The sequence below is a fragment of the Schistocerca americana genome, chromosome 2 (genome assembly GCF_021461395.2).
Source record: "Schistocerca americana isolate TAMUIC-IGC-003095 chromosome 2, iqSchAmer2.1, whole genome shotgun sequence".
NCBI classification, from domain to species: domain Eukaryota; kingdom Metazoa; phylum Arthropoda; class Insecta; order Orthoptera; family Acrididae; genus Schistocerca; species Schistocerca americana.
The window spans coordinates 485,492,493-485,505,173 of record NC_060120.1 but is presented as its reverse complement, the minus strand read 5'-3'; the positions used below and the strand labels follow the sequence as shown (position 1 = coordinate 485,505,173).

Genomic DNA, 12,681 nt, shown 5'->3' with positions numbered 1-12,681 from the left:
CTATTTACACCTACAGTGAAAATGTACTTAATTCATTAAATAACAAACTACAAGCAGCAGGTATTTTCTGTGATTTGTCAAAGGCATTTGATTGTGTGAACCACAACATCCTTTTAAATAAATTAGAATTCTATGGCGTCACGGGCAGTGCTGCAAAATGGTTCAAGTCATACCTCGCCAACAGGAAACAAAGGGTGTCAGTGCAAGGGACTAGTGAATTAAGTCATCAGTCATCATCAGAATGTGAAGAAATTACATGTGGTGACCCACAAGGATCCATCTTAGGCCATTGCTTTTTCCTTGTGTACATTAATGATCTCTCATCAGTTACACTGCCAGAAGCAGAGTTCGTTTTGTTTGCGGATGACGCAAGTATTGCAATAAATAGTATGTCGAGTGTAGTTCTAGAAAGATCTGCTTATGATATTTTCATGGATATTAATAAATGGTTTAAAGCCAACTCATTGACATTAAACTTTGAAAAGACTCACTACATGCAATTCAGAACCTGTAAGAGGTTTCCACCCAGCATATGCATAAAGTCTGAAGAAGAGCAGATAGAAGAGGTTGACAGTCTTAAATTCCTGGGATTACAACTTGATAATAAATTCAGTTGGGAGGAGCACACCACAGAACTGCAGAAATGCCTTAACAAATCTGTATTTGCAATTCGAGTGTTAGCAGACATAGGCAATATAAAAATGCAAAAGCTTGCATACTTTGCCTACTTTCATTCCATAATGTCATATGGTATAATATTTTGGGGTAACTCTTCAAGTCAAACAAAAGTTTTCAGAGTCCAAAAGCGTGTAATACGTATTATTTGTTGAGTAAATTCACGGACGTCATGTAGAAACCTCTTCGAAGAGCTGGGTATACTAACCACTGCCTCTCAGTATATTTACTCCTTAATGAAATTTGTTCTAAATAATATATCTCTTTTTCCAAAAACAGCTCAGTTCATACATACAATACCAGGAACAAAAATTATCTGCAAAAGAACTTAAAAGCACTTACTTTAGTTCAAAAAGGGGTCCACTACTCAGGAACGCTCATCTTCAATAATTTGCCAGTAAACATAAAAAATTAAGTTACAAATAAAGATCAGTTTAAAAGGAGCCTGAAAGACTTACTAGTGGCCAACTCCTCCTTCTCCATTGACGAATTTTTTAATAGAAACAAATGATGTATTGTATATATTCATACTATTAGTATTGTTATTTCAAAAAAAGGCATGTTCCACATCCATGAGGATCTCCTCAGCACGGATCTATGGAACTAAAACTAATCTAATCAAGCTTTTTTTGTACATTTGGCATTGGGACATATTCCAGTGCACTTTATTTCTTAAAAACTGACATATCTACTTCCTTCTTACCATCAACATGTGTAAAATATTTGTGGTTTAAAATCAGCTTGTCTGCATGCAGCTTAAAGTATGATAATATTTTATTTGAGAAGCTCAGGTTATTGTTGTACTAGGAATACCATTTCTGGATAACTTTTCTTTATCTTTATCATCTTCATCATCGTACAGTTCCGTTTCACAGGTGCTCTTAATGAGGGGGACTGATGGCCTCAGATGTTAAGTCCCATAGTGCTCAGAGCCATTTGAACCATTTGTTAATAAGGGATGGTGGTTATTGTTGAAACAGCTGGTTTGCAGTCTAAGTTAACCTGACTGTTAAAACGGCTCAAAATAAACAGTTTTCAGAACAACCAAAATGTAGACTTTGAATAAAGGAGTAGGAGATCTCAACCAATATGGGGTTAAAATTGTGGCGGAACTTGGTCTCATTATCTTCAGCAAAGATGCTGAAGATAAGAGGGATGGGCACAGAGACAGCACGAGAGTGCGATTTCACAAGTGGATGACTTTCCTCCATTGTCACCTGTGGAATGCAACAGTTTCCACCATGAGGCAACCATAAAATTAAGGGTTCACATATTATCCCAAGTCAATAACATGGCAATAATGGTATAGGTATATCAATTAAATTTGTGTTCTTTTCTTTGTGTATATTTTCTCCTTACACTACCGCTCAATCTCTCTTCTGACAGTTCTATCAAAAATTTTTGAGAAAGTAATGTATTCAAGAGCAGCCTCCCGTATTTGTAAAAATAAAGTACTAACAAAATGTCAGTTTGGTTTTCAGAAAGGCTTTTCAACAGAAAATGCTATATACGCTTTCACTGATCAAATATTAAATGGTCTGAATAGCCGGACATCACCCATTGGTATTTTTTGTGATCTCTCAAAGGCCTTTGATTGTGTAAATCATGGAATTCTTTTAGATAAGCTAAATCATTATGGTTTGAATGGGGCAGTGCACAGATGGTTTAATTCAAACTTAACTGGAAGAATGCAGAAAGTTGAAATAAGTGGTTCGTGTAATGTTAAAACAACAGCTGATTCCTCAAACTGGGGGGCTATCAAGTACGGGACCCCACAGGGTTCAGTCTTAGGTCCTTTACTATTCTTGATATACATTAATGACTTACCATTCCACATTGATGAAGATGCAAAGTTAGTTCTTTTTGCTGATGATACAAGTATAGTAATAACATCCGAAAACCAAGAACTAAGTGATGTAATTGTAAATGATGTTTTTCACAAAATTATTAAGTGGGTCTCAGCAAACGGACTCTCTTTAAATTTTGATAAAACACAGTATATACAGTTCCGTATGGTAAATGGCACAACTCCAGTAATAAATATAGACTTTGAGCAGAAGTCTGCAGCTAAGGTAGAATTTTCAAAATTTTTAGGTGTGTCCATTGATGAGAGGTTAAACTGGAAGCAACACATTGATGGTCTGCTGAAACGTTTGAGTTCAGCTACGTATGCTATTAGGGTTATTGCAAATTTTGGTGATAAGAATCTCAGTAAATTAGCTTACTATGCCTACTTTCATTCACTGCTTTCGTACGGCATCATATTCTGGGGTAATTCATCATTGAGTAGAAAAGTATTCATTGCTCAAAAACGTGTAATCAGAATAATTGCTGGAGCCCACCCACAGTCATCCTGCAGACATCTATTTAAAGATCTAGGGATCCTCACAGTAACCTCACAGTATATATATTCACTTATGAAATTTGTTGTTAATAATCCAACCCAGTTCAAAAGTAACAGCAGTGTGCATAGCTATAACACCAGGAGAAAGGACGATCTTCAATATGCAGGGTTAAATCTGACTTTGGCACAGAAAGGGGTAAATTATGCTGCCACAAAAGTCTTTGGTCACCTACCAAACAGCATCAAAAGCCTTACAGATAGCCAACTAACATTTAAAAATAAATTAAAAGAATTTCTAGATGACAACTCCTTCTACTCATTGGCTGAATTTTTAGATATAAATTAAGGGAAAAAAACCTTAAATATTAGTGTCATGCAATATTTTGTTTAATGTAATATCTTGTACAGACATCTTTTATTAACCTGACACATTCCACATCATTACAAAGTGTCGTATTCATGATCTATGGAAGAAGTATTAATCTAATCTAATCTAACATGATATCGAAAGTTTGTTGTACCTCCTCCAGTTTCTAATCTTTTAAAGCAAGTGGAGCATTGTACTTTAGTGCTACCGTACTTTGTAAAATATTTCCAAACTAGGGGTCTGCAATACAACTGAAGTCCAAGGACAATAACGAGAAACTAACAGGGGGCTAGGAGGGGCAAGTCTTCCACACTGCATGTACTTGCATTCCATGTAACAGACCATGCCACATGATGACAGATATGTCGTTGCCTCAGCAATGTTGTATTAATTGTTATGTGTTTGTTCCTAGTTTCTGCATTGTTATTAAAATAAGCTATTCGGTTTTCCCATTTTCTATAATAAATCAATATTCCAAAGGAATGGAATTTTTGCACTAACAAACATTACTCTTTTTTTAAAAAAAAAAAAAAAAAAAATTTATTTAAAAACCAAACATTTTAGCACTGCCGTTAAGGCAAATTGATATGTCTTTTTTTTAACCTAGTTATTACATGTCCAACCAATGGATTCTGGGTCTTCCTACAGGACATTTTCTTACACATTAAGGAGTAACTTTCAGAGATGTAATAGGGAAGGCAGTAGAGGGTCACATAAGAAACAAGACACAGTAGAAATCCATGGATAACACAGGAAATACTGCAGTTAATTGGCGAAAGGAGAAACTTTTGGAACACAGCAAATGAAGCAGGTACAGGAGATACAGTCTAAAAAATGTGAAATAGACAGAAAGTGCAAAATGGTAAAACACAAATAGCAAGAGGACAAATGTAAGGTTGTAGAACCATACCTAACTAGGAGAGAGATATATGTTCCCTACAGTAAAGCTAAAGAGACATTTGGAGAAAAGGAAAGCACCCATATGAATATCAAGAGCTCAGATCGTAAGCCAGTACCAAGTAGAGAAGGGAAAACACAGAGGCGGAAGGAAAATATAAATGGTTGAAATAGGGGAAACAGACTTCGAGACAGTATTCTGCACTGTCCGGTCTCATTAATATGACCATCTGGCAAAAATTTGAATAACCACCTTTTGCAGTGTGGACAGCTGCAAGACACGCAAACAGGGAGTCAGTGAGGTTCTGGAAGGTACCAATGGGGATGTGGAGCCATGCCAACTGCAGTGCTGTGGGCAGCTGCAGTAGGTTTCTCAGTTGACAGTCTGTGGCATGAACAGCCTAATCAAGGTGGTCCCACAGATTTTCAATTGGGTTTAAATCTGGCGAGTTTGATAGCCAGGCGAGTACAGTCAACTCAACCTAGTGCTATTCGAACCAAATATATACAGTGTAAGCTGTGTGGTAAGTTGCATTGTCATGCTGGTAGATGCCATTGTGTTGAGGAAAAACGAACTGCATTTAGGGGTGAACATGGTCCTCAAGAACAGATGTGTACATGTGTCGATTAATTCTGCCTTCCAGAATGATGAGATCACCTGGTGAATACCCTCCAGCATGATTCCCTCTGACAATTGTTGCAGAGTGTTTGCTTTCAGATGTTTTACATCATAGCTGCTAATGGTCTCCAGTCCAATGGAGCATAGAACATCCAGTCATGATATTGGTACGAAAATTTCAATCTTCACCACCAATAGACAGCAGTCAGCATAGTTGCATGAAACAGGTGCCTAATGTGGATGTCCATAAGCAGTATCATTCACTACAGTCATCGAGAAGACACAGTTAATAGCCCTGTTGGTTCATCTGAGTGGTCAGTTGCTCAACAGTTGCACATGTATTAACTCGCCACATCTCCGCAGCTGTTGGTGGCCCTGTGACCTATGGCCTGTGCGGCACCACATTTGCCTTGGCACCAGTTTTGAATATTGCCATTTTACCATGCATGGTATACTTTAACCATGGTGGCAGACAAACAGTTTACAAACCTATCTGTTTCAGAAATGCTTCCACCCTTGGCCTGAAAGCCAGTGACGACCCACTTTTGGACATCAGATAAATCGCTCTGTTTCCGCATTACAAAGATGACTGCACTGTTTTTCACATCCCCCCCAATTTGTTTTATATACCACCCATTGCTAGTGCTGCCACCTGCTGTCTGTGACTGGTTGTTGCAGGTTGAAATTGAACATGGACATGGTCACATTAATGTGACTTGACCTTGTAGAAAGAGAAGAGGATCAAGATGAAAATGAGATGAGTGAAATATTACTGTGAGAAGAATTTGGTGAAGCATTGAAAGATGTAAGTGGAAAAAAGCACCCTGAGGTAGATAACATTCCCATAGAATTGCAGAAATCATTGACTGACACAGCCATGACAACATTATTCCACCAGGTATGCAAGGTCTATGATAAAGGCGAAATATCCTCAGATGTGAGGAAGAATGTAATAATGCCAATTCCAGGTTTGAATACTACAGAACAATCGGTTTAGTAAGTCATGGTTGCAAAATATTTACAAGAATTATTTACAGTAGAATGGGAAAGGTGATAGATGTCTACCTCGGTGAATATCAGTTTGGATTCTGGAGAAGTATAGGAATACATGAGGCAATACTGATCTTGCAGCTTATCTTAGAAGGTAGATTGAAGAAAGGCAAACCTATGTTTATAGCAAACGTAGACTTAGAAAATGCGTTTGACAATGATAAGTGGAATACAGTCTTTGAAATTCTGAAGGCAGCAAGGGTGAAATGCAGGTAGCAAAAAGTTATCTGCAACTTGTAGAGAAAGCAGACAGTAGTTATAAGAATCAGAGGGTATGAAAAGGAAGCAGTAGTTGAGAAGGGAGTCAGACTGGGTTGTAGCCTATCCCTGCTGTTATTCAATCTGCACATTAAGCAAGCTTTGAGGAAAACTGAGGAGAAATTTGGAAAGGGAATTAAAGTCCGGGGATGCGAAATAAAAATATTGAGGATTGCTGATCACATTGTAATTCTGTAAGAGACTCCAAAGGACTTTGAAGCACATTTGAACAGAATTGACAATATCTTGAGCATAGTTTATGATATGAACACATCAAAAGTAAAAACAAGGGTAATGTAATATAGTCAAATTAAATTGAGCAATGCTGAGAGGATTAGGTTAGGAAATGAGACATTAAAAGTTTTGCTGTGTGGGAAGCAAAAAAACTGATGATAGCTGAAGTAGAGTGGATATAAAATGCAGACTGATAATATCAAGAAAAACATTTCTAAAAATGTGGAAGTTAAATTTAATGTGAATTTAAATGCAAGGAAGTCTCTTCTGAAAGAATTTGTCTGGAGTTTAGCCTTATATGGAAGTGAAAAAGTGGACAATAAGCAGTCCAGAGAAAAGACAATAGAAGCTGTTGAAATGTGATGCTTTAGAAGAAGCTCAAGACTTAATGGGGAAGATCAAACAACAAATGAGGAAGTACACTTGAGTAAATAAGGTATCAGTTGATAGGACACATCCTGAGGCATCAAGGAATTGTCAGTTTGGCAATGAAAGGAAGTGTGTATGGTACAAATTGTAAGAGACCAAAGCTTGAGTACAATAACAGATTCAAAGGGATGTAGGGTGCAGTAGCTACACAAAGGTGAAAAGACTTGCATAAGATTGATTAACACGGAGAACTGCATCAAACTAAACTTCAGACTTAAGAGAGTGGCAGCAACATCAACAATGTCATTTGTACATCAACACAAAAAGGAGGTTGCTGTCATTACTAAGGAACTATTTTTTGTGATGCAACTGTTCCAATCTTGAACTATGTCTTATATTGTGACAAGTTTTATCAGAATCTTCAAATCATTGACAGTGGATGAGTAGTGCTTCACAAAAATCTTGTGTATCAAGTCCGAGAAAAAAATGTTAGACTGACACTGCAAGTATGTTGTTACTATGTTCAGTTAGTGGAATCACCTTCAAAATAGGACACATTAGAATTGCATTGTTCTTTCCCCTGCTCAAGATTTTTGTACAGATGCTTTCCCATTAGACAACACAGCTGCTCCACCGTTTTTGCCATCCAGTGGAGTATGAAAACATTTTTGTAGTAAACTGCTAGTCCTCGGAGACAGAATTGATTGATTTTGTTGAAATATTTACAGCATAAGGGAAAAGTTCTAGGTAAAAAATAGTTGTGCACTAATACACAATGATGTATAGTTTAATTAGTCTTTTATTTTGTGTTGAGGTAGCATATTTTATTGGTAATTAAGTTAATGTATGTTACATACTCTGAAATACCCTTTTTCATGAATACGTGTTCCTATGCAGATAATTATGAAATCTGCCATTTTAAGGCAGAATTTCTGTTTGGCTGACCCACTGTGTTTATGACTGTAATTAGACATTTGTATTTGTTGCTTCCTCCTAATTACTTGTGTCTGCCCTTTGACTTATGATTCAAGAGTGACACACTTTTTTTCCTATCTCTGTCACTTTTTGTTCCTAACTCTGTCACTTTTTTGCACCTGTCTCTCATTTTTCTCTTAGCTCATGGCTTCCCCTTCTGACTTTTGAGTTTCTGAAATGTAGTTTTAATTGACTCAAATATTATTCTAAATAGCTAATGAAAACCTGTACTAATTGCAATTCTGTCTGATGATCTATTTGTATGTGTCTTACATTATAAATTGATTTGTAATCATTGAGGGGTGTCTGGCTGTTGTTTTTAGGTTAGTAATATGTCAGTAGTTGTTTACCATTTTCAGCCACAGTATTTTTCTGTTTATGTCCAATGCATTTTGGAGCTACAGCTTAATTTTCAAGAACTATTTTTTCACCTTCACATAGCAGTAAAAGAAACAGTTGTTAATTTTATTATGAAGGTGTCTGAGATGGAGTGAAACAGAGAAACAATATATTGTCTAAAGATTGTGTGCTATTTTTGAGATTTTTCTAATCTATGTCTCTTTCATAAATTGTATCTTTTTCAGCTTCTTTCTCTAACATAAATTTACTATAGCAATTTTTCACTTTTGATTTTCATTTCGATGTTTTTTACTATGTTATACGTGGCAGGTTTCCTATGTTTTATTATTTTGCTTTAGTCAGTTCCATTTCATTTTCTTTCTTTCAGGTCGTTCAGTTTTCTACCTCCAGCCTAAAAACTTCTCCATGCCTTAACACTGTCACCATAACTCATTTGAACTGTGGATTTCATATGAAATAAGAAACTTTGGATTTCTTATGTAATAAGAATCTGTTTTATTAATATAAGCACTGACTGAATGGCTGGCAACTGTTCACGTTTCAGAAAAAATGCTGAGTGGCAGATAAGCACTTATAAAGCAGATTACTGATCTGTTGTTCAGAGAAGGAAGCTTAGACAGATGAATGTACATATGCTTTGAATGCTACAGCATGAGCAGTGGTTTAGAATGAGAACCACAAGAAGGCATGCTCATGAAAACGTATTTGCTTTCAGCTGCTACTTCATATCTTTTAACTTACGAATACAATCTCACACCTGTGTCCCTAATGTCAAGTCCTCTTACCTATGCCATGAAAGAAGGAACTGACAGTCTCTATTACATCCTAAGGAACTGACAGTCTCTATTACATCCTACAATCTTCCAAATCTTGATGGCATCAACTTCCAGTACTCCTACCTCTCTAATCTCCTGTCATTGCTCTCTCGATCATCTGTTCCTTTTCTGTTTTCTTTCTCTGTCATGTGAACGTGAGACTACTCATTTGCCTTTCCTCCTTTATCATATACAATTATATTTACTTTTTATGTAATTTCTTTGATCTTTTCTTCATCCTACTTTATGTCCTGCCTCCCTTTCTGGTTTCCTCTTTCTTGATGCCTCCCTACTCGAAACATCTACATTTGTCCTGTCCATAAAATATCCCTGCCTTCAGTTAGTTCTGGAAACTGTCTCGTATTTGTGTCACTTCGTTGCCCCACTTCCCCATCAACATACTCTGCCCTGAGCTACCTTTTCCTGTCTTAGTCTCCCCCACACTTCATCCCTGCATCATTTTTGTGGTCTAGGCTAGCACTATCCCAGTAATGTTGTGAGATCAGAATCATGTATGAATGTATAAACTTTGTCTAATGAAGAGAGTTCAAAAGCCTAAGAAAATAGTTATTTCTGCCAAAACACTTTCTAATGTTCTTTTAAATTATACTTATTTGGCTTTCAGCTTCTCAGGATATCTTCAGGTGACAACCAGTTCAGTTGTCACCAGAAGATGATAACAAGAGGCCGAAAGCCAGTTCATGATTAAGTAAATGTAATTTGCAGAACATTAGGAAGTGGTTTCCTTTGTAATACTACTATCATGTTCTACCAAGCACCAACAGAAAATTCAGTTAATGTTATATTTGTCATTCATCTTTTCATGTCTTAAGGTACGTGATGACATGTCCTCTCAATCATTGTTGTCATTACATCCAGAAATTTAATTATTATAAGTTCATTATTATTGAGTTTCTCACATAGCCATTGAAAATATCGTGGAACTCAGCTAACATCAGTTGTGAACTGTAAATATGTTACACATTATACTGTTTCTACATGGGGATTGCATTTTCTCCGTTTATACTTACTGATGTATGAAATTTTATTTGCCCAGTTTATATTGGTTTGTTTCTGCACTTTAGTCTAGTTAATTTTGCAATTTCAGGGCCATTCTTTGAAGATGAATTCCACCTTTAATGCTTTTCAGCTCAGGACTGTTCCTGAGATTGGTACTAAAATGAAGTCTTCAAAAATAATAAAAAAATTCTCACTTCATGATGATACTTGGGAATATTGGGGTTTCTTTTTGCCGAAAGGATCTGCTATAAATGTAACACTTTGCTCAAGGTCAGTAATATTTCATTTGCATTAAAGTTTCTAATCACTATGAATCTTACTTCTTTCAAATGAAAACAAATGCCACCCAGAAATTCATTTTAACAATATTCTAAATTAAGTTCTTTTTGACTATATAACTTAAGAACAACATACCAGAGTCTTGGAATTGAAAATACCACTGATATATGTGATATTTGCTGCAAATGCTCTTTTACATATTATCTGCAGTACTCTCTCTCATCTCAGTGTAGTCATATCACTGTTTCGCAATTGTGAACCCAGTGACCTTTCATTCAACTTTGTTTGTATTTTTGCGCTATGCCAAGCTCCATTTTCTCTTTGGTATCAACTAATGAAATATTACCGTTTATTTTAATTTCATGGATTAGTTTACATTTTCACATCTGCTTTGTGCCGTTTTCTCTAGTGTGGGGCTATTATTGTTTTGATCAATTTAAGTTTATCATCTTTCACTGTTAAGCTTTATTTGTACTATTATATCAGAGTAAATACAAAGTGCTGTAACAGATTATTAAACAAATCCTATATAGTGCTTCCCAAAATACAAGTAGTTATGTGTAAACAAGTATGGAAATCTCATGGATTTTGTGATGTTGATGCCTAACTCAGCTGTTATTGTTAACTTACTGTGTAGTATGAAAAACTGCAGTTATGGATAATAAAGACACATTTGTTACCCACAAGTGGTTTGACATGGCTGTAAGCAATAAAATGAATCTTACTGGCCTACGTGGTATCAGGAGAGTAGAAAGCATGATCCCTCCATACAGAATAATCACAGGAAACTATCTACATACTGAATAAAGGGGCACACACAACTTAATATTATGGCAGTCAGGAAATAGGGGAGTATGATTATTCTCGGACATTTGTGCTGAACACAGCAACTGAACATGTACTTCTGAATAGTTACTTTGTTAAGATATGTTTACATGGGCAACAGAAATAGATTATTGTTGACAGTACTGCTGGCCATACAAATTGCAGCCACATGTCAATAACATTTCTGGCAACTGCTGCTTGTGAATGTTTGCGGCAGTACACTTCAGGGCCAGAAGTGTTTATATGGGTCACAGTATTTTTCCAGAATAGATAAAAGTTAGGCACTGGAACTGAGTACAGCTCTCCTGTATTTGCATTACACTAAGTTTTGCAACCCACTTGGGGCCCTTCAGTTTTTGGCTGCTGGTAATTCATACAAAAGTTTGATATCACTCTTTAAAATTTGCTCAAATGGCTCTAAGCACTATGGGACTTAACATCTGAGGTCACCAGTCACCCTTCAAAATTTGCCTCTCACTGATAAGCCTCTTGGTATGAGACATTGCAACACATCAGTGGAAGCATGTGAGAAATTCATGAAGTTAGTTAGAAATAACAATCAAATATTTGTGATGATATTTTATTGTGGATCACCAGCACTATGAGAGAACAATGAATTTCACAAATGCAATACATCTGTGGCCAGACTTACGGGACATGATGTGTGCGAAAACAGGAATAGAAGAAGAAGAAGAAGTAGAAGTTGGCAAGTTACTGCCCTGAACACAGAAACACATGTGGTGAAATGTAAAAATGTTTAGATCACTTGACCTGTGTAAAATTGAATTATGGCTTACTCCATCAGATTCTTTACTATGTTTGTAGCAGTGAAAACGTCCTTTTACAGACTGCTTCCTTTGTGTGTATTAATTTCTATGTGCTGTAGCTCTGGCTGTAGAAGTATGTTTCAAATTTTTGCCCACTTGTACTTTGTTTTAGACAATAAAAAAATTGCACACCAACTTTTGAACTGAACTGACATAATATTGTTTCATCATTCAAAATATGCGACTTAATAGTGCAGCACTTATGGCTGGAGAAAGAGGCAGCAAGGCTAAGAGTGAGAGGAAAGCATTTACAGGCAAGTACAGAGATGCTTCCACTCATAGAAAATATTTTCCTCTCATGGTGATCAAAACCAGCAACTCCCTCCTCAACCATACCTCGGCAACTACTTACAATGGCCTGCTCAATCACCAGTGTTGCTAGGCCATACTGCAACATTGAGGTATATTGCAGACAGATTGCAGCAATGTTGATACCAACAATATTGCAGTATAAGAACACACACACACACAAAATTCAGCTGCCCAGCTACATTGTCCCAGCTCACTAATTGTAGCTCCCCTGCAACTTAATTGGTGAGGGATTGTATTGTATAGGATGCGCAGGGAGAGCAAGAGGTGGAGAGGAGGGCCAGGGTTATTGGAAGGAAAATTTGCTGGTGATGGGAAGAGAGAGGCAAGTACGTGAGATGGGAATGTGACGCCATTGTGCTTGCTTTGTCACAGGTAGGTATATGGAGAGTCAGCTGGGAGAAAGAGATAGCAAAGAGGAAGAGGGAGGCAACAGAAAGAAATGTGTGAGTGTAGAA

General features: G+C 36.7%; 1 protein-coding gene across 1 annotated transcript in view; it reads left to right on the top strand.

Annotated features, from left to right (window-relative positions):
- LOC124594115 overlaps positions 1–12,681 on the top strand; it is a 217,269-nt gene that overhangs the window by 162,462 nt on the left and 42,126 nt on the right. Inside the window, exon 3 of the mRNA XM_047132472.1 lies at positions 10,072–10,253. Within this exon, the coding sequence (XP_046988428.1) occupies positions 10,072–10,253 (182 nt within the window). The remainder of the gene's footprint in view (positions 1–10,071; positions 10,254–12,681) is intronic.